The sequence below is a fragment of the Lissotriton vulgaris genome, chromosome 4_1 (assembly GCF_964263255.1).
Source record: "Lissotriton vulgaris chromosome 4_1, aLisVul1.2, whole genome shotgun sequence".
In the NCBI taxonomy this organism is placed as follows: Eukaryota; Metazoa; Chordata; class Amphibia; order Caudata; family Salamandridae; genus Lissotriton; species Lissotriton vulgaris.
Genome location: NC_141691.1, coordinates 1073058188 through 1073081912, shown reverse-complemented (window position 1 = coordinate 1073081912; position 23725 = coordinate 1073058188). Strand labels below are relative to the sequence as shown.

Genomic DNA, 23725 nt, shown 5'->3' with positions numbered 1-23725 from the left:
AAAGTTTCCGGATCCAGTCTGACGCCAGGGGATATTCTAAGGTAAGGAATCTATCACTAACTAATGTCTCTTACAGATATATCGTTACACAAGTAGTAACTTGTGCTTCCTGTTTCCAAACCAGACAATACATATTGTCTAAATTTGGAGTACAGACACCTAAACTCTTGTTGTAAAACATTTGCAGTGCAAAATGCATATAATACAGCATTAATGAATAACATTGTGCGAAGAAAATATAAAACCTCATTAGATATTTTTAACGGTTTCTTTTGTCAAAACATTGCACCTGAAAGCAGGTATTTGACAGTTTTCTCAATAATGGGGACCCAGAGTCAATTTTGACTCCCACAGGGGTTCAAGAATAGCCCAGGGTTATTCTCAGTAAGGGTAACAGAGTTACTACAAATTTATGATGACGAGGCATTGTCATATGTCAATGATATCTATCTGACAGACGATGACCTGGACAGGCACTTGAACAGGGTGAACACCATTATACTGGGCTTCGCCTCCGAGGGCTATAAATTCAATTAAAAAAATTAAGAATTGCCCATCTCAATGTCCTTTTCCTAGGATATGAACTACCAAGTAAAGGCAAAAGCCTGGCAGCCAACTTTTTAGAAAAGTGTGCACTGCGCCAACCTCCAAAAACACTGAAAAACTTACAGTCGATTCTAGGTTTCCTGTATTTTGGAAGAACATATATTCTAAACTACGCAGAAAGGGTTAAACCTCTCAACAAATTAATCAAACCTGATTTTAAAATCACACATTGGACACAGGAACACACAGATATCCTGCGTTCACTTCAAGCTGACATGTTAGCAACAAAACACTTACATTCACACGTAAACGTAAGCAACTTAGTGGTCCGAATCATTCCGGGTCAATGCGGATGCACCTACTTAACTTTTAACGAAGGTAAAAAAGTACCAATTGCATACAAATCACATTTGCATACACAAGCAGAAAAGAAATTTACATCAACAGAAAAAATTCTGACAGCAGTTCAAACAGCTGTAGCAAAAGGAAGAGCCCTAGCACAGGGGAAACACATTATGGTCGTAACCCCCATGCCAGCCTTGGAGTCAGTTACAAAAGCAAGCATTCCGAATGCATAAGCTTTAAATCCAAGATGGATGCAATGGGTTAATTCACTTGCTGCAACTTATGTTGAATATGTTTTTGTTCCTTATTTGAAAACACAAGCACTCCTGCAATACAAACACGACTGTCCTCTTCCTACTGAGATTCTCCCTCTTGACCAGTACAAATTTATAATTTATACTGACAGAGCTGCACAACCCGCTACGGAGGGTAAGCAAGCTTATAGTGCAGCAAGCGCAATCGTTAAAGGTCCTATGTGTGATGGCAAATTCAGACCAATGGTCGCAAAAACTCGATCTATAGGAGATCGTACAGCTCAGCAAGCTGAATTGCAAGCATTTAAAATGGCACTTGAAAATACAGATCGCGAATTCCACACACTCCTGGTGTGCGATTCTTTTTACTGTGTTCAATCTTACAATGAATATTTAAAGAATTGGCTTCAAAATAGTATCAAAGATGCAAAGGATGGCACAATAAAGCACAAAATGCTTTGGGAACAAGTACTTCAGTTGCGAAACGGACTACAAAACCCTCACGTGATACACACGCTACGTCATCAACGTGATGGCGTTCACGTTGAAGGAAATTCATTAGCTGATGAAGCCGCGAAGGGGGCTATACAAACAGCTTCCGTAGCTGCAATCACTCGGTCAAAAACGAAAATGGACAGTGAAATAATACTGGCTGTCAATGCTTCAAGCAAAGGCAGCGGTGCAGCATTACCTAAAAAGTTTCCACTCAAATACTCATATATAATTGATGTAAACAGCATTCCATTTGCTCAAATCCCTGGAGTGGGGGATAGGGTAATCCCAAACATGTAACGAAGAGCAGCTTTCATTTACGAAGCATATCTGGGAGAGGGTCTACACATCAGGGGATCTCTAAAACAATTTTAAAACCAAAAGAGATGTACTGATGGCCAGGAATGAATACACTGATTCACATCTTCATCAATAACTGCATAGACTGCAATAGAGATTACAGTACAAAACGCCACCAGACACCTGACTACGATGTAGCCAGCCCAGTACAGACACCATTGTTAGACATCATTAGACTATCTACATGCAGGCATCCCTTTCGACGAATGCAGTCCCACAAACAGTAAATCAAGGTTCCTATGGATGTGGCATCAGCGCTCGGCTGACACTCAAACTGTTATAAAAGATTTGCGAGTCTTTATCAGCACATACTCAATAGGCACACTACACTCTGACCAGGGCCCTGCGTTTAGCTCTTGAGTTTACAAAGAAGCCATGGCCAGTTTTGGTGTAGCATTGTGGTATTCTTCTTCATTCCATCCTAAGGGAAATTCTGCTGTGGAAAGAAAAAAATGGGACATAAAGCAGTCTATAACAGCTAGGGTATTAGGTTCGGGTGATCCTTATGGGGTCCAACACTCATTAAATAATTTGCCAAGAAGTTCTCTAAGGAATGTCACTCCTTATGAGGTCCTATTTGGGACTGGAATGTTGGTACCGGACCTTGATATGAAAGGCACAATGGTGGAAAATAAAGAATTTGATATCAAAGATCGTTTGGCTGTTTTACAGGACTTAAATTAACTAAGATCGAAACAAAGCAACGTGTTCCTGAAGCCAATCACCACTGGGGAAAAACCAGCCGTCCCAGCAAGGCCTGTCTGGATCCCAAAGCTTTGTGATCCAGTGAGAGAAAAGATTGCGGACAAGAAGGAATTTGGGCCTTCTTACAGACAACCAATACCTGTCCTAGCAATCCACGAATCAAGAACAGTACTTTTGCCGCCCCTTGCTGGTAAAAAGGAGAAAAGATTTGTGTCCATCGACCTGATCAAACCACACTATGTGGCCGATACTAAGCAGTAGGCCAAGTGGACTCCGACAATGTAGCAGACGCACACTGTCATGCCCCGACATCCCTCTCAGACTGTAGCATTAAATGTAGTTCACTATATAAGACGCACAGAACAACAGAACGCCGCTTTACGTTCTTGCGTCTAGCTCTTTCCGTTTGGGTTCCGTCCCAACTTGTTTTGCCTGACTTCCGGTTTCCGTTGGTCTGTTTCGCTTCCTGTTGGATTCCTGCCTTCCCCTGTGAAGGTGTTTGCGTGCGGCTTCTTCCACCGTGCCGTACCGGCCGAAAAGCTGTTAAATTGACGTCCTTCCATCCTGACGTCCTCATATGCAGTTGTGGCCTTTTTTGCACTTTTTCCCAAATATCCCCCTCTCCTTGTGCCTCGCCCGGCGGCCGGGACGTTCCCCTCCATCCGGCTGGGTACAGCCTGCCATTTCCGTCTCATTCTTCAGGTGCTCCGCCCGGCGGCCGGGTTTATTCTCCGCCATCCGGCTGGGCACCCTTTAGCTCCTTTAGAGAGTCAGAGTCCTTACTCCCATTTCCCTGGTGCTTCGCCCGGCGGCCGGGATTCTCCCCGCCATCCGGCTGGGCACTGCCCATTTCTTTTTTCATGTTGATCCTCACTTGTTGCTGACTTCACCTGTGCACTTCTTCATTCCACCCTTCCCTGGGCCATACATACATTATATTTGGGGCTCTTGCGTGGACCAGAGTGTGGTGTATATTCAAGCTCCCCTCCACAGAATCACGGTAACAGCGCTGTGCGCTGCCTTTCATTATTATATATTTGGCGACTACTTTGTGTGGAGACCTGATTGTATTTATTGTCTGACAGATATTGATGCAAGTGGCTCTCAAACTCGTATCCATACTTACAGAATAATTGGTTGTTCTCCCAGTGTACTCCAAGGAAATACAGAGTGAGAATTACACTTTAAATACTTGCACTCACCAGCATAGAGTGGAAAAGAGTTATTTACTGTCTTTTGTCTTTTTTGCAATAGAAACACGAACACCTTATTCTACCCTTCCTATATGTTCTACAGTCCAGACGATTAATTGTGGTATGTAGTGGTCTTATATGTATTATAGACATGGTGTACATTTATGGTGTGGTTAGCAAAGATAGACAGTAATACATTTCTTCCTTTTCAGCCTGCCTGTTATCAAGCATCCATTCTGAAGTTCACAGCCAAGCTCTATTGTCTTCCCCAACCTTTCCTTGTTTTGTTTCCCTGTTTTCCCCTGGCGAGCCATTCGATACTCTAGTGTTTGATAGAGTCGGAAGGCCGTAGGGGAAGGCTGAGGATTACTCTCCAGATTCCTGACGCTCCTGCGGAACCTGCTTGGAAATCATTACACGTACCTCTAGCTACAATCCAAGAGGTTCAAACTGAAAGACTCATCACCTTTGAGGATTCTACAGTGAGTAATGAAGGACTAAGCAACATTGCTGTGGAACTCATTCCTCTTGAAACCCAAATAACAGTGCGTTCTGATACACCGGACTACAACAAAGCAACAAGGGATCAACTGGTTCCAGAGATTTTAACAAATCCTGATGCAATTCCAACTATTGACAGAACTGCCTCTGCTATTTCATTAACTTTGATACATTTTCTGAGGATCCCAGCGATCCTGAAACAACACCAGCACAAAGAACTTTCAAAGAACAAGCAACAGATTTTTTTCATCTCCTGAAAAAGACTTATCTGGTTTCACCATGGATTGAACTAAGGATTGTTTTGGGAATATTCTTCTTTCTACTTTGGTTAGCTCTGGTAATAATTCTGGGTATGCTAATAAATTCAAGATGTATTCAAATGGACACAGCAAGTAAAAGAGTGAACTTACTTCTCCAGCCACACAAATCATCCCATTGTGAAACAAGAGACTTGTCAGCAGTGAACATCACAGCTGTTCCTATACCAGATTGTATAGTTTGGGACAAAACCGAATATGACATGTTTGGCCCGTCGGAACTTTTGAAGATTCCACACTTATTTAAAATTTCGTTAAGTGACTTTATTACCTCTAGCACCTTTTCTGATGATGGGGACTTTGAAACTGTTAATAACATGATGTCTGATCTTGAAATTTCTGCAGTATTCATAAATCATGAATATTTGGAGGGTTCATCAGACTATGAACAAGTTTATTGTTATAATCATTATGGTCATCATTTCTTGCATAAGACTTCAACACCTAGAAATGTATTTATGTATAACCAATGGGAACATTGTCCTACACCTCCAAAGGGTAGCTCAAAAACTTTTGCAAAGAAATTTCCATATTTTTCAGGGTTCAACTTGTCAAATCCAGAAACGTTTTTCTTTAAAAATGTGAACAAGACAGGAACGAAAAATATGTTAACCAATACAAAACAGATGTATTCTGCAGCCTTCATTGCCCAACTGTTCTTGACAGGGTTTCGACTTTTGGAAAGACAATATTGAGACAAAATCTGTCTGGGGTACAAAAGATTGGCAAGTGCAGGGGTAGAAGCTTTGTTTAGAGCCTGTATCACCCCTAAGCAAATTATGTTTATGAATGACACTGTCCAACAAACGTCTTGCCTTGGGATAGTCAAGATCAAAGACGTGAACACTCCGTCCATACCTGCACTTGCAAGTAATAGCACCACACAGGTGGAGGTCGACATACATACTATTTTGCATCACAACAGATCAGATCCTGAATGGAACAAATGGTTGCTCTGGCCCACAGACACAAACAACTGTCAAGATCGATTCCTGAACAAAACACAGGGTTTCACTATCACTAGGCCAGATCCATGCTATGTTCAAAGACAACATCCAGGGGTAGTAACAACATACAGTGTAGGGAAGCTTTGCCTTGATTGGCTACAAAAAGCTACACTAGAGGATGTGAAACAACACTTAAATTTACTTCAAGAAGGCCAGACCTTAGGGAATTCTTGCTAGGTCCAATAAGACCGCGTCAAAAACGTTTCATATATGCCGTTATCTACGCTGCTTATAATGAAATATGGAAGGTTGCCCAAGCAGAAACTGCAGAAAGAATACGAAAAATTAATTGTATTAATTTAGAGAAATCTCTCGTTGTAAGTAGACAATGGATTAACGACTGTCGTCCGGGATATTTTCATTGGACAGCATTGTATCCTCTGCCATAAACATTATGGAACAAGACTTGGTCATGTTGCAACATGATCAGTCTCAACTACGTTCTATCATGCTATTAGGCTGGACGCTACAAAACCTGCATGCAGGCTATGTGACTTGGCGTTTAATCAACACAACGTCACTGTTTTCAGAATTCAATCTCACTGATAAACAGATGAAACTGGCACAAAGGAGAGCAGACTATACAGTGCTGAGCCTTGAAAAACTGGAAAAATTACCATTCACGGTGGCGGAAAAACCAGCTACTGAGTGGATCATACATGGTAAAATGACTCTGCCTGTTACAACTTTCCATTTTGAGTATTGCCTAAAACATATACCAGCAGGCAAATATGAAAGGTTGGGTAAAGGATACATCAAGACATCCTGGGATTTACCATACACACACGGATGTTGGAGTGGGGGGCGTGAAGTGTTTCTTAGCGGTACAAACTGTGAAAACGTACTAAGCGGTTCTCTCCTATGCCAGGGTAGTAATTTACACCGGGCTTGTAATGGTCCCACTACAAACTTATCCTGCCACCTGCAAGGTTCACCAGCTGCAGTGAATAATCCAATTTTTGGCCAACTTTCGAATGGAAGTTACATTATGTTGAATGATCACAGCTGCTGTAGCATGTTGCCAGGCATCGCATATCTAGTAACGGTTACATCCAGGGTCACTTGCTGTTTGCAAGTCTTATTCCCTCAAATCGAGACAGCCAGGGAGTCGCCTTTATGGCCTTCACTGAACATCTCTTCTATACGAATTGATACTCTAAGCATAATGAAAGCCATTCTTTTACAACAAACAGTGCCTCTGACCTCGGCCAAAGAAAGCGTATGCCTTCAGTCGAGATACATGCCCTTTTGACTACAAACTGCCCTATACATTTCTCAGAAATGTTGGAAAGTATCTTAAACATGTCTGATACGAGCGGTATTGTACATGTATTTAAGAACATGTGTTCAGGACTGTTAGCACCTTTTCAAGCAGTCCTCGGAATAATTCCCAACTTCGTGCACTCTGTGTTTGGCACACCGAGACACTACTTTTAGCACTCGTTGCAGGGATCCTGTTTTTGCTCCTACTGCTACGATATGGCAAGCGAAATCACCAGCGACACCCAATGCACCTTGGAGAGGGCTCTACTGGAGATGAAGTGTCGTGAGCACATCGTCCAAATTTTAGGTTTACCTTGTCTACCAGAATTAAATACCACATGGTTTCTGTCATTCAGACCAATTTGGCAAGATTTCATCCTACCTGTTCGACGCTGCCTGCTTTGCGGTGAAGAATTATTATTATTATTATTTCAGACTCTTATATAGCGCATGGCTACTCAGGAGCATCCCAGCGCTTGTACGGAGCCCAGAGAGTACACAGCGACGGGATCAGGAGCTATTTACATCACTGTATGAATCTAGCTTTATACTCTGCTGAAAAGCCAGGTCTTCAATTTCCTTCTGAAGATCAGCAGGTTGGGTTCATGTCGAAGCGGGGGGGGGGGGGGGGGTAGCGAATTCCACAGCCTGGCTGCGTTCAGAGAAAAGAGACAACCCCCGGTCCTAGATCTACGGACTCACGGGATCTCAGCTAAATTCTGATCATCTGAACGCAGGTCTCTCCGGGACTTATAGAATGCGTGCTAGACATCTGTCTAACACTTCCATCAGTCATGGCAACGGATATCGATACACTGCTGGACCCGGTAACAGCCCATGCTGTGTGCTGGCCCCAGCGGCTACCAATCCTGTTGACGACATTCTTTGAGATCTCACAGACGCAAATTGCTACTGTTGAGGTACGAGAGGAAACAGTAGGCACGCAGGTAACATCCGATATGAACATTGCTGATGCTTCCAATGCTGAAGGCGATGCTTCTCATCTATGTGCGGTTCGTCTTCTAAGCGAGGTAATCGAACTTTCACCTACACTGGTAGATGACTTTTTGTCTGCAGGATTAGAAGATTTCATGTTTTCTCCATCCCCATACACTGACTTTTGATTCAGCAGACAGTGTACCGGAAAGATATCTGAATTTGGCCTTTATTTTTCAAAACAAAGACTAAACTTGGAACTTTTTCCTATAAATAATGTTTTTTTCAAAATTTGAATTTTTCTTTTTTATGGCATAGTAATCTGCTTACAGTAGAACTATTCATAGAGAACAGAATTCTTTTGAGACACTTCTAGAGACAATATGTGACCTTGTCAAAAACAATTGTTTTATGTAACTTGACATGAAATGGTTTTGGCCTTTTTTCTTCTGTATTTACGAGCCATTTCATCATGTGTGTATATATATATATATCTGTTAATTCATTTAGCATTTACTGTAAATATATGCTTGGAATGAAACATTGCTTTAATATGTACAGCACCATAGCATTTTTTATACATAGCAACAGTTTTAATACATTTTTTACAATGTCTTGTAGACATGTTTTTAGCAATTCATGTGTAGCTATATTTTAGATATGTTTAGCATATTTAGAATTTAGTAATGTCATTCATACGAAACTGGAGTGGGTGTTGTGTGTCGATTTAGATACTGTATATAGCACACTTCTTCAAACTGTGGGGCGCGCCCCCCTGGGGGGGGCGTGGATGGGTTCCCAGGGGGGCGCAACGGCCTCTGGAAGTACATGGGAATGAAGACGCCTGGAAGTGCAGCGATGTTTATTTGCTGCATTTCCAGGCTGTCTTAATTTACTCTGAAGCCCTCAAAGTGCCTGGGGCCAGAGGTCAGTGGGTGTGCTGCTGGGGGCTCCGCGGGCAGCGTCTGGAGTCTCATTAAGACACCAGCACGCCCGAGTTTTTCACAGGTCTTTAAAGACCATTTGCATACCATTGGAAACTGTTTATGAGACTACGTTTCTTTTTTCCTTTTTCCAGTACCCCCTGGGCCCCACTCTGCCTATTACTTACATCTCATATAAGCACTGACAATAAAGCTGCGCATTCACACTATGCGAGATGCAGGTCAGCAGACATTCTAACTAAATATGAGGCAGCACTGCATTATTCAATCATGTTGTTGGCCAGGATCCCCTTCCTCCAAACTCACAACCCTGACTGGCAAAAGCACACAAAAAAGCATCACAGCAGAGGTGCCCCTCTCCCCCAGATCCGAGAATCTCCATGCAGTGCCTCCTTTCACAAGCTGCATCCCCTCGGTTCTGTTCAGGGTCACATCTCCATATTAATAGCCATTGACCCCTGCAAGCAAGCAGGCAGAGAAAGAAAACACGCAGCTTTTAAGTATGAATGTCGACACTGAAAGCTGCACACTAAGGCAGTGCAGTGGGATGGCTTGAGCAGCGGTACTGGGACACAATTAAGAAGTAAACAGTTACTGACTCCAAGGAGGCCTGGCAGACACACTGCTAGTAGCAGGACGAGAGTAAGGGAAGGGAATGCATGGGCAGCAGAAAGGGTTAAGCCAAAACAATTCAACATGCACCGCATAGAAACCAGGATGCACCAGCCAAGTCAAAGCTGGAGACCAAGCAGTGTAGTACTAGGGCTGGCTAGATAGTACTAGTAATAAGAATGAATCCATCTTTTTTAATGGACATTTGTGTCCTGTACCAAGGTAGTAGAGCCTATGGTGTGCTCATTTTGTCGTTATGTCCAATATCATATCATAGCTCATTTTGTAAGCCCATTAACACAGGATCAAATCACTACAGACACTAAAATATTGATTGAACTAAAATGTAAACAAACCTCTTTGGCGAAGTTAGATGTGCAGAAACATTTCTGAACACAATTTCTAAGACCCTCTTATGCCCCTTCATTCAAAGTGAGCGTGGGGCACACATAGTGGTTAAAGGGCGCAACTTTAAAACAAGCATGGGTCAAGTGACTAAAGTACACTGTGGTAGATGGAGCCAGCCCACACCCTCGCCTAAATACTGTACAATACCCCAGCTCATACCTCCAGCTTCCCAGATGGAGTAACCACAGTTCAAATCCTTAGCCGCGGGTTGGAGAGGTGACAAGAGCGCAGTGCATGACCCCACCTTACCTAGGGACTAGCCCCAACCCATATCTTGTCACCTGGAAGCGGCAGGGGGTAAATACTACAGCTTATGTTTCCAATGTCCCAAAGGCCAGCATGGGGTGGATGGGGCAACATCCGGTACATGACTTCTGCTCCCAAAGGAAGTATTCCCAGTCCTTTTGTGTTACCCTAGGGTGGGAGCTTGCCCCACCCTTTGATTCCGTGTCCTAAAGAGATCTATCCAAGTCCATATCTGTCACCCGGTAAGGGGGCGTAGTGTTGGTCGCCAATGCACACTGAACCGTGTTACATCCCTGCACCGGAGGGAGACAATCTCAAGTCTCCAGAAGTGCCTCAGGGCAGAGGGGTGTTAATGCCTGCCCACCTCTCACAGTTGGCATTAGCAGACCTCATCTTCTGCCAGCCCACACTCTCTCTCACAGAGCCATGCTTCACAAACATCCGCCCGCCTGCCCGCCCGCCACCCTCAGCAGAAACACAACCCAAAGCCTGGTGCCACTTACACTGCAGGCTCGCAGGCTGCGGCCATCCGAAGGGGTTGAGGCTTCCAAAGTAGGGGCTGAGCCGGGCCTTGTGCAGCATGCAGGTGCCCGGGTAAAAGAGGCAGAGGAGATAGTCTGCTACTCAGGCCTGCAGTTATCATTAGTGCAGCAGGTATAGATGCATTGAGGTCAAAGAGTGTGAGGGGCTCACAACACCCCAATGATGGGGAGCAGTTTGTTTGGGTTATCTGTTTTTGTTTGATGCATTTGCTGTTTTATAAGTCTTATATTTGGTGCGGTTCATAAGCTATAGAAAAAATATTCCTGAAATCATCCCATAAGCCCCGCTCCCTGCACGCAGCCATGTCCATCCCGCTCCCCCAATCCTTACCATCAAGTTTTGGAGGGGGGCCCAACCTCAAAACATTTTGCTTAGGGGGGGCTCAGAGTAAAAAAGTTTGAAGACCTCTGGTATATAGGTTTCCCGATTTATGCCCTTATATAGGCACAATTCACATTGCCCTTATTTAGGCATAGAAATCCAACCCATATTTAGGCATTATCCATGCTAACCAAATACAGGCATGGCCACCTACATTCGTCCATCCATGTCACAACGAGTTCTTGGAAAACCAGACCTGTAAGCCTTTAGGACTTCCCCTTGCTTGGATTATTGATTTCTCCAAGAACTCATTTATTAGTAAATCCAACCACTGTGTTACGTTTTGAATCCTGTGCTTGTGCTTCTCCTGATCTTTAAAAATGCCTACCAGAATTTATAGCATGTGAATCCTACACCTTGTAGTCCTTTTGTCTTGTATGACCTTTTCTGAACACTAATTTACACACATATGATTCATTGTCTCTGTATGTGTGCATGATGTAAAGTGCTCCAAGTCCCTACACTAATACATTTGAGAGAGGGTCTGTGGAGAGATGAGGGGCAGTGTTGGAGGGTGTTAGTGAGGGAATCATTGAAGAGACCCAACACGATTGTTGTATCCTAGTGCACTCTAAAGTCATCATTTAGTGTGCTCTAAAAGCTAAAACAATTACATATATAATAAAATGTGTTGTAAAATGCACCATTTATCTAATTTTTTCAAAATCTTCTTGGAGATTGAACACCCTCTCCCCCATGCCCATGTCCCCTTTGTAGTGGTCAGGGTCGCTTGCTGCGTTTGCTCGCAACACACCGCACAGAGGATGGACAACATTTTCCAGAGCTGCTTTGGGTTCCCAGTTCGCCCTCTCTGGCACCAAATCAAAAGTACCCCATTTAACAAATGAGATATCTAAACAAGCATTGTCAAAGGCATCAGGCCTTGCTTTTGGGACCTCTCAGGTTTGTGATTTTTGACACTTTACTGCATCACTAAAGTACTATTGTGTCACCCAAAAAAATAAAGTTGAATGCATCCTTTACTTCCGAATGAAAATATAATTTCTCTTTTTACTGTCAAGAGCTGTCTCAAGTTTTTTGTGGGTAGGAGAGTTAGCCCTTTGTAGTGGTCAGGGTCGCTTGCTGCGTTTGCTCGCAACACACCGCACAGAGGATGGACAACATTTGCCAGAGCTGCTTTAGGTTCCCAGTTCGCCCTCTCTGGCACCAAATCAAAAGTACCCCATTTAACAAATGAGATATCTAAACAAGCATTGTCAAAGGCATCAGGCCTTGCTTTTGGAACCTCTCAGGTTTGTGATTTTTGACACTTTACTGCATCACTAAAGTACTATTGTGTCACCCAAAAAAATTAAGTTGAATGCATCCTTTACTTCCGAATGAAAATATAATTTCTCTTTTTACTGTCAAGAGCTGTCTCAAATTTTTTGTGGGTAGGAGAGTTAGCCACGCTGGGCAGTTCAAAAGGTATCCTTTGCAGGACACTTGAATACATAATGTTGATGTTTGAGCAGCTAGCTGGCTGACATGAATGTGGAGCAGCCCTTGTGCGTTTCCGTGAGTCAGATCAGATTCTCCTGAAGAGTCCCTTAATCTTATGAACCCTACTTAGCCCTTTCCTTGTTGTCCACGAGTGCAACAAAGGCACACCTGTGTACAGAAGGAATCCTGTATTCATTTCCTCAATGTTTGAGGCAAAAAACACTCATTGATTTCTGAACAACGAGTGTAAAAGCTTTAAGGTAACATTGTCTTTCCTGCCTATATTTTGCATGGTTTACATGATTTTGCATTAGTGTTGGCTTTTTTCCATGATGTTATTGTTTCTTTCAGGCAGTGCATACTATAAATTGAGTAACCTCCAAGTGTTTATAAGTGGGCACAATTGGGTTGTAGCTGAAGGCAGTGCAGGTTTCTCTAAGTGGGGCAGGAGGTGTTCGGGGGGGTGGAGAGGATGTGACACTATGGCCAGAGCTACGGAATTTGAAACTGGGGAACCAGACTACTCTCTTGAGGTAGCATATTCCCCTACTAGACCCTAGAAGGCCTCTTTAGACCATAGAAGCCCTGGGGCCTCATTTATGAGGCTGTGCTTCACTTTTACGCCACCGGTGTGCCACTTTTTGTGACGCACCAGTGGCATAAAAAATGCGCCTTGTTGCGCCATACTTACAAAGTGACGCATCTAGGTAGATGCGTCACTTTGTAAACCCCTGCGCCACATTATACCTGCACCAGGTATAATGTATGCAAGGGGGGCGTATTGACGCAAGGAAGGGTCGTAGAAGTGATGCAGTGAAATCTATGAGATTTCACTGCGTCACTTTTAGGACGCCGTTGCGTCAAAATCTTGCGCTTGCCTCACAGCAGGCGTAAGACTGACGCAGACCCTTTCACATGGGGCTTGCCCCATGTGAAAGGACGCATTGCTGGAATTGCGTCACTTTTTTGACACACTCCAGCAATGCGTCACTTTTACGCTTACAGATACGTCAGAAATACTGACGTATCTGTAACTCCTTGCGACATGATGCGTCATACATTAAATCTGACGCATCAGGAATGTCGCAAGGAGTGCGCACTGAGAAGTGACACATCGCTGCTTTCACGCAGCGATGCGTCATTTCTCATAAATGAGGCCCCTAGTCTCTTAGGACCAGCAGGTGGACCCTACTGGAGGCCAGTGTGGGTTAAACTTGAAGGCTTGTCCACCACAATCCATACTGAAGTTCACCTTCAGTCTTGTGGGCAGGCCTACGAAGAAGCAGATAAAAAGAGACTTTGTCACTGAGGTCACAGGACCGTTTAGGCCAGTCCGCCTCACCCATTTGTGCCTCCATTGGCCTTGTTCCAGCAGTAGTAGTGAAACTCACCAGGGATCTGCAACGCAGGATTTTCATGCACACCAAACTAAGGGGCAGATTTACGAGGACCTTGCATCCTTTTTGCTCCACGGAATGTGGTAAATGCATGATGCAATTCTCTAAGTCATTTTTATGAAGCCACTCATAGCCACTTTACATGGCTTTGAATGGTTTCATGAATATGGAGTAATGCGACACAGCAGAAATAGCCGCTTTGCCTTCCTCTGCACAAGGGACGCATAGCGGTGGGTGTTCCCATGCAACTCTCATGGTTTTTGATGCATTCCTAGATTTACAAGGACTTGTAAACCTGGGAATCTATCAAAATCTTACGCCTCCCCATGGGAGGCACAACAAGGAGAAATATCTTTATTTCTCCCAGTAGTTTTCTCTTTCTATATGTGCAGCATACATGGAAAGAGGGAAAAGCCTCTTGGGATTGTTTTTGTGCAGGAAGGTCCGCCTTCCTGCACAAAAACAATCCTGCATGCAAAAGGGTGCCTGCATTAGCGCTAGGCTGACGAAACACGCCAGCACTGGGGGGAAAGACAGAAATGGGCCGTATTGGATAAATACCTGCACTTTCCCTGTGACGGAGGGCAGCATAGCAAAATAACTTGCTGCGCTGCCCTAAGCCACCATTACCGTATATATACCTCTAAGTTCGCAAACTTCACAATCTCTCTGCTTCATGCACAGGTACTTTTAACATGTGCAGTCTGCTTTGGGGGCACTGCAATTATGCAGCAATGGAGGACAAAATGATGTTGCATTGTTGACTACATTATGCAGCAAAGAAAGGCTGCAGAGTAATGTGTGGGACATTTTCTAATACTTTAGTATTTTGACTTTTTTACACATACCAACAGTCTCTGCAAAGCTTTTGCCTCATTAATAACAGTTAAACATACAAGTGCAGCAGTGAGAACGGTGACCAGTCAACCTTTGGAAAGGGCCTTCTACTTCACAGCAACAAACGTGTTTTGAACGGTGTGAGCTACAAAAATTTTTTTTGTTCAGACCATCAGATTATGCAGCCGATGCGATGGTGTATTAAGTGGCAAATATGGCAGAGCTTTAATTATGTGGAAAACATTTGCAAAGTAGGATACTTTGCCTTTCATGTTTGAACTTCCTAATGCAGTCTCTGTTGGGCGGTATTTCTTGACACCTACAGTGCTTGGCGAGAGACAGAGGATGAAGGTGTCTAATAGTGATTACAGAGGATAGTAGTCGGAAGGAGAGAAAATAACTGATTGAGATAATACAAGGACCACTACCTATTTTTGACTGTACCACTGTTTGAGTCTCATAATTTCGGAATTGATACATTTGCAATTTTCATTGCTAACTAACTTGAGTAGTAAACACACAAACTACTAATATAATAATTGTACCTCATTCATCTGATATTGCTTAAAGGATCTGCAAAACCAACAGGTCTGAGTTGTTTTAGGTGCATATATTCATTTTAGAGAGCTATTTTTAGATACAATAACAGGAAACCAGGAGGCATCTAATGCTGGCTTCATGACATGTTGCGTGAAGCACATAAAATACGTTGGACTACAATTTTGCATTGACCGAGGGGCACTGAATAATGTAATCAACAGTGTTTCCCAACATGTGGGGCCTCCTGTCATATAATTTAAACCCACTTTTTATGTTCAGAAATGGTCAGAAAAAGAGAGAAGTGCTGATGAAAGAAACTGCTTGGCTCGGAAACAAATGGTATCTGGTTCCACTTATCAGCGTATTTGGGACATTCTATGATTGAAAACTTATCCATCATTGTAAATGTATTTTAATGTCATTAACTCATATATTAAACCTCAAATAAACATGTATCCATTGATTGTATTAAATAATGTTATAAGCTGTATCTGGTCAGTAAAATGCCAAACATACAAAAAATTGGTATGTTTTGCTCTTTTTGGCCACACCTCTGACTCCGGCACTGACCCAATCATCTGGTTATTCCCGCCTCCTGGTGCTCCACCCACAGTTCCCCTACTCTTTTTTTCCCACTTCGACCACTGTGTCTGTGCCCTAGAAGCTGCATCCGCCCGGGCTGAAACACGACAGGGGTGGGCTCGGTGACTAAAACCTTTTTAGCCTCTTGGACATTGTGTGCCTATAGAAAAGTAAGACGGTGCTACCGGCTACTAATAGCTGCTCTAGTTTTACTCTCACTCGTGAGAATACAGGGGCATATTATCAAGGACCGGTGTTAAAATTATCGCTGTTTTACCGGCAGGAGACTGCCAATAAAACTGCGATAATGGGCTTGATAATACGCCCTTGTTAATTCCCATAGAAACCCATGTTCTGATGTTAACATGGGCTTCTATGGGAATTAACAAGGGCGTATTATCAAGCCCATTATCGCCGCTTTCGCTGCAGTTTCCTGCCGATAAATCGGCGATAATTTTAACACCGGTCCTTGATAATATGCCCCAGAGTCTTTTCGACCAGGCAGCGGCTGATCAGGAACAGCGTCTGAACTCAAGCGAGACCGCTTACAAGCTAAAGCTAGAGCCTCAAAAGGATCTACACCCTGTTTTTACTTCACCTGAAGTACAGCTCGAGAGGCAGGTAGTGGCACTCCAACACCCTCCATGAACCTCCACTGGTGCGCCTCTTTCTATGTCTGTTTAATTCTATGTTCGATCCAGGTAGTTGGGCATTGTGTTACTGCGGAATCTCCATACAGAAGCAAAAGCTAGACTAGTAGAAAGACTGGTCTGCACTTGCAGGTGACGCTTCTTCAAAAATAAATACTTTCGAAGGCTATGGGCTAAGTCCTCAAAGGAAAGATGCATGTTTCACAGGCCAAAAAAGGCTGACTCCTACTTTCTGAAATTCTCGCTCCAGTGTGCCAGCCTCAGAACAAGGCTACACTTACTAGAACACTTTAGCATATGCGGTTTACAACACAGAATAATAAAATAGAACCTTATTCACAATGTTTTCAAAATGCAATAATGCTAAGGCTTTAAGTTGGCTTCAGGCAGATGCAAAACGAAATCACAATTGATTACTAAAATATATCCGCAAGTGTTGATGCACATAAGTTTATTAGGATTTTCAGGGTATACAAGCACTCATACGGGGATATAGATATAGGATTTTACATTCTTATTGGTATGGTTTGTGAGGAAGATGTTTAACTTTAATAGTATTAGAGTTCACCTCACGTCGGAGTACTTGAGGGGTAAGCTTTTGCATCTGTTTTCTTTAGGAATCAGATTTTCTCTCCTCTTTGATAATTGACGTACCAGTCTCTGAAAACTGATGGACTCACGGAGAGAGGCTAGCATTTGTTAACAGGATGATGTGAAGAAGAAAGCAGAAGCAAAGATGGTGTGCTGCTTAGCGCAGATTTAGAAACACTTCTCCACCTTTAGAGATGCTCATGGAGAGGAATGTGAACCAGCAGGGTGCATTGAGTGTTATGGTCAGTCTATTTATACCTTCAAGTCTGTCACACAGATTTTGTTTTTCGCTTTTTAGACAGCTTTGGTGATTTATGTTTTGGAAGGCAACGACAGGAAATAGGACCAAGCTTTCAAACCATCTTAAAGCACTGCCTCTATCCTGCTTGTAAAGTGGACTTAAAAGCACTCAGGCAGAGTCTTCATTAATCTGTAACAACTCTCGACTGTAACAATATTTATTTACTTATTTATTTTTTCAGTTTATAGACCGCGGCAGCTACCCAAAAAGGGTTTCCCGGCGCTAACGGAGACAAGAGCCACAGACACTGGGTCATAGATTATTGGTTAAAAAGCTAGGTTTTAATTGCTTTCCGAAAACGGCCATAGCAGCTTTCAGCGCAGATGTCCAGGGGGAGGGAGTTCCAAAGCCTGGGACCCAGAGAGGCGAAGGACCTCCCGCCAATCCTTGAGAGTCTGACCTTAGGCACACAGAAAAGTTATTGGGTGGACGACCGCAGTGTGCGTGTTGGGGAGTATGTCTTGACCAGTGATTTCAGATATCTTGGGGCCGTGCCTGCTTTAATTTTGTACATACAGCTTAGGGCTTTAAACTTCACACGCTCTCCACTCTGAGCCAGTGAAGGTCCCTAAGACGCCCTGCAATAGGTTCGTATCTTTTGCAGCCGCAGAGTAGACGCGCCACGGCATTCTGCACCATTTGGAGGCGCCTGATGGCTGCCTTGGTAGCCCCCAGGTAGAGTACATTGCCGTATTCCAACCGGGAGGTCACCAAGGCATTGACCACAGACCTCTGGGTGTCAACAAGCAGCATCCACAAAATCTTCCTCAGCCAGCGCAGGATGGCAAAGCAAGTGGCCGCCACTTTCTTCGCTTGTGTCTGCATTGTAAGCCCCTGATCTATAATCACCCCAAATTGTGGACATGCTCAGATGCGGATGGAATAGGGCCCATTTCGGCCGGCCAATGCTTGAAACACCACAGATCATGCTTATTCCCAAGGATCAGAATCTCCGTTTTCCCCCCATTCAGCTTGAGCAGATTTTGATTCATCCAAGTAGCTATTTCACTGAGACCCGACTGGAGGATGGAAGTGGGGGACTGATCCGATTGTGAAAGGGAAAAGACGATCTGCGAGTCATCCACGTAGGTGAACAGTGTGAGCCCCGCTTGCCCGGCGATGTAGGCCAAGGGAGTAACATATAGATTAAAAAGAAGGAGGCTGAGGATTGAACCCTGGGGCACTCCAAAAGGAGAGGCATGAACCTTGGATGACGAGGACTGGGAAAACACTTGGAAGGTCCGATCGGCCAGGAAAGATTCCAGCCATTTCAGGGCCTTGCCCCCAATGCCTAGGGAGGCCAACGCTCTAAGCCGAATGGCGTGGGAGATGGTCTTGAAGGCCGCACTGAGGTCTAACAGAATCAGTCCCCTCTGTCCAGCATAAAGCGGAGATTCTCAGTGACTCCCAAGAGTGCTGTCTCAGTTGAGAATCCTGGGCGAAACCCTGACTGAGAGTCATGTAACAGATTGTTTGTCGAAACGAACTAGGCCAAATGCTGGTGAATGTGTCTTTCCATTACCTTGGAAAAACGGGTAATAACAAAATCGGCCTAAAGTTAGCAGGGTTTTTAGGATCTGCCATAGGTTTCTTCAACAAAGGAGAAACCATGGCATGCTTCCAACACGCAGGAACGCTGGCCTGATGTATTGAGATATTGAGTGTGGAGCAAATCCTGACGAGCTGAGGCTCATCCAGAAGTCTGAGAACAGAGACAGGAATGGGATCATTAGGTGAGCCTGATTTGAGTATGGCCAGGTGTTCTGATAAAGCAGACGGATTAAGGTCTGGCCATTCGACCAGAGGGGCATATGTGACAGGCATGATGCTCGAGGGGCTGTAGCTAATGGCCGTGGTCAGGGACGTGATTCCACCATTGAGCTCAGGTATGTCTTGGTATATTTTCTCGATCTTAGTGGTAAAGAACTGAGCAAGCTCTTCGCACTGGGTACTGTCCAGGGGCGGCGGTCCGGCCACTGTGCCTGATCCGGCTAGGTCCTTGATCAGCCCAAAAAGCACGTTAGACTTATTTACAGCGTTGTTTATGGTTTTAGCGACGTAGGTGGCTCTGGCCTGGCCACACGCTTTATGGTAGCGCTTCAGTTCCTTTTTGTAGGCCTGATCTGCTGCAGGAGAGTAGTCCTTTCTCCATAATCTTTCTAATTTTTTGCAGTAAGATTTGTCTGTTTTTAATTGTTCGTTGAACCACGGGGCCGGTGGTTTGTGAGTGACTGATTTTTTATGAGACAGGGGCTGGCAGCTATTTATGGCTTCCGAAAGCCAAGAATATGTACTAGCAGCTGCTGCTTCTACATTGTTCCTTTTAGTGTAATCTTTTGGAGGATGGGAGTTTAAGTGCTGGTTGCAGGCGGCCGCGTCCAGCTTTTTCCAGTCCCTCCTAACGGTGGACGTGGAAAATTTGGGTTGGACCAAGATGTCCCGGAGGGAGAGGCTAAAACAGATCAACAAGTGATCTGACCAATGCATGGGGAGTGCTGGACGGCATTGTATATGGACCAGATTGGAAAAGATAGGGTCCAGCAAGTGGCCCCCTTTGTGTGTGGGACCATGATTTTGTAGTATCATGTTCAAGGCTGCGAGATCAGAAATTAAGTTTGTACTCACGCAGCACATGGGGTCATCCAGATGGAGTGCAGCAGTGCGGTGGCTACATATTCTGATAACTGTGGGGCCCAAGCATTAGCTGGGCCCGGGGGGGCGATAAACTAGCAGGCCTGTGAGGGTATACTTAGGATGAAGTGCTAATTTAAAATAGACTGCCTCGCAGTCTTTAAGGTCTGCAAGTTCAAGCAAGCAGTGAACATTTCTCTTTATTACAATCGCAATGCCTCCTCCCATTCTGTCGGCTCTATCTTGCCTGAGAATAGTGTAGTTAGCTGGCAGTGCTTCGGCAAGGTCCGGCACTGAGCCTTCATGTAGCCATGTTTCAGTCAAAAACAGCGCATCGGGTCGTTCGTCCACAAGGAGATCAAAGATCTCACGCTTGTGTTTAGCTAGCGATCTACAATTAAGGCTAATAAACGTGAACCCGATGTTGCAGGAAGGTCTGATGCGGGGCGCGCAACTCCGGCAGGGGTATGCGGCTACCAGACCAAACGTACAGTTCCTGAAGGCTCTCGGGGCCTTATCATTCGGATAGAAAACAGTGCAGTCAGACTTTGTAGATGGTGTAAGGGAGATCAGTTGGACACCTGAGTAGGTAATCCTTAAGCTACAATTTCGAGCAGGGGGACTGGCCCCTGGGCCCGTATGGGCGCGGGCCGGCGCGCCCGCTGCGCTCGTCCGCTGTGCGGCCGAGTGACGATAGTCATTTATATCTGATGAGGGCGCGAGTTCTCAACAACTAGACCGCCCCCGAGTTCCTCCTAACATGTCCGCTTACCCCGCTAACTCCCTATGTGTCCCGTGGCAGCGCCTAGTCGGCTGCGGGGACCAGGGTTCAAGTACAGAGGGTAGCAGAATGCGAGGTGTGCAAATCAGTAATTATAAAATCGGGTCAGTGCCAAGGAATAAAATACAATTCTAAAAATGGCTAGCGGTGTAATATTTATCCCGGCTTCCGCCTCAGGACCATACACAGAATGCAATTTTTAAAAAGGCTAGCAGTGCAACAATTATCCCGACTTCCGCCTCAGGACAATAGAAATGTGCTCTGGAGACGATATCCCCCTCTGTATACTTCTGTCAAATTTACCACGCGTATAGCCAATTAACAGATTGTGATGAATACTAAATGAATTAACTCTGGGAGTTTAGTGAGTGATTGCCGTTCTTGGAGGAGGTCCATGAAACTGATTTTCATCTTCAATAGATGGTGATAGAGGTCTAGGTAAGAGTTCTGCACCAAACATTAAGGAAAATAACGTTACTGAATGGAACTAACTCTGCAAGCACATTCCCCAGTCAAATTTGACTGTGACTGAATTCTCCCATAAATACTGAATTCTGCTTTGCTAGGTTAACTATTTCTACTGCAGTGCGTCAACCAGTTGAGTCGACTTTCTGGTACAATACATAAATTGTCACAATAATTTATGAACAGCATGTATAATATATAAATGTGATGAGGTATGAAATCATCTTTATCATGATGGTATATATACACATTGATTAATTATGGTTTGCTACAAATGGTTTCAGGTGGAAGCCGCAGGGTTGATTAGCCATCCTCCATGGACGCTGAAAATAATCCAGTTGTTTGAGACCCAAAGGGTGAGACATGGTATGATGGCACTGGGACCAAGCGGGGCTGGTAAAACAACTTGTATCCAGACACTGATGAAATCAATGACAGGTACTAGAAGACTGTGTTTGTGTCACATCATGATTATTTGTATTGGAGTAAAGTTGTGAACTGAAAAGCCCTCCAACAGTTTAACTGCATCCTTACCTCTTGTTAAAGATGGCCAAGGCTGGCTTCTGGGATTGTTGTATTTGATATGGGCAGATAGTTGATGGAACAACATAGAATTACCACAGATATCTATATAATGACCCAATAATAGGTGAAACACTCATGAACTCACCCAACATAACATTTTGAAAAGCACGCTCCATGAGTGACATGTTGGTCAAGAGTAGTCCTGAGATCTCTTTGGCCAAATCATGGCTACAGAGTGTGAAGAGTTTTGTCAGATGTCCAGCGTGCAAAGCATGCAAACATGGCAAAAGTAGAACAACATACAATAGCCCCTTTCAGGATATTCCCATCACCATATCCAAGAGGCTCACGTGCAAGACAGAATTTGCCGTTTATGTGCTGGAGTGTTCCTGTGGCCTGCAATATGTGGGTAGCACCAAGTTGCAGGTACACAAGCGGATAGTCCAGCACATGAGGTCAATCAACAATAGCGATGCGGCATACCTGGTTGCCAGGCATTTCAAAGATGTCCACAACAACTGCCTCAATCATTTCAGCTACTTTGTGGTGGACAGGTTTCCACCACTCTGACGCGGGGGCAACCGTAAGGCACTGCTTAGAAGATTGGAGACCAAATACATCCTGGAACTGGATACAAAGGTGCCCAATGGGTTAAATTCTAGTGATGATTTATACACTTGCTTATGAAAAGATTTTTTATTAAGCGTATTACACTAGTATGATGACCTTGTAACATCTTGCACATACCTCCTCATGACATTCAATTTTATGTAAAATATCTTTTTTTAAACGTGTTTTCTTATATTTATTAGTGCTCACAGATATGTGCACTGGCACTTTTTTCCACTTCAACCATAGAGTCACAGTTGTAGTCCATCCAAGCCTTCTGTGTTATCAGTTTTGTAAATTACAGCCACATGAAGTACAAGTAACTAATGTAGCATTCATGCTAATAGAAACTATTTATTGGTGATGTAACCCCTGTTTCATACCTTCGCCTTTTCCACAGCCTTATTAAAAACCCAATTCGAGTAACAATGATCTTTAAAGTGCCTTAACAATATTTTTTGTTTATTAAGAAAAACCATTTCTGTGCTGTAGTCGCGCTTTGCTCTCAACAAATCCCAATAGAGGATGCTCCATTTCAAATCTTAGGGTGGCTGGTTGTCCCATGGAGAAGGATGTGTCCTGCTGTAGTCTTGTGGCAGAGTGCTGTATTCAATTCAATTCAATAACCCTTTATTCGGTATTTGAAAAACACCTTAAAAGTAAATATTTATACAGTTAAAAAACAATTAAAATACAATTCATGAACATCACCTGCCCGCAACAATGCTGATTAGGAATAATTGATGGAAAATTAATTCAGTACAACCCTCTTGTATTCCTTAGCCTTAGAAGCAACCTTAATAAAATTCATATTTTAAAACAACGTTCGAGGATCATTGGCCCTTTGGAACAATAATAGGGAGACCTTAGCATGTCTGAACTTGGCCTGTTTCAAAATACCTACTAAAAAACTGCGCCTGGGTAATACATAAAATGGGCATAATAATACAAAATGAAGGGTGTCCTGCAGAGACCGATTGTAGCAGCCGCAGGCACCCTTCTGCTCAACAGTTAAAGTAAAACCTGGTGGATCGGCCAGTAGATGATGTAAAAGGTTGAGCCTAAAATCGGTGATTAAAAATATATCTTGCGCATTAAACATAAGGGCCAGATAAGGTTCCATGCCCTCCCCTGTCTTGACCATACTGTGAGCGCAGACTGCTGTATTAAGTTAACCTTCCTGTACTTAACTTTATATCCAAAATGCTCAATCTACTTAGGTTACTTGAAATTTTAGATTCAAGTCATTCTTGTTTATTTTGTTGCGTGTTTATCTAGGCTCCTGATCGATACTGCGACCTTATGCCCCTATTCGGCTAT

At 43.8% G+C, this 23725-nt stretch overlaps 1 protein-coding gene across 1 annotated transcript in view; it reads left to right on the top strand.

The window, feature by feature from the left end:
* DNAH5 (dynein axonemal heavy chain 5) overlaps window positions 1–23725 on the top strand; it is a 5605957-nt gene that overhangs the window by 3780880 nt on the left and 1801352 nt on the right. Inside the window, exon 41 of the mRNA XM_086967405.1 lies at window positions 21556–21709. Within this exon, the coding sequence (XP_086823531.1) occupies window positions 21556–21709 (154 nt within the window). The remainder of the gene's footprint in view (window positions 1–21555; window positions 21710–23725) is intronic.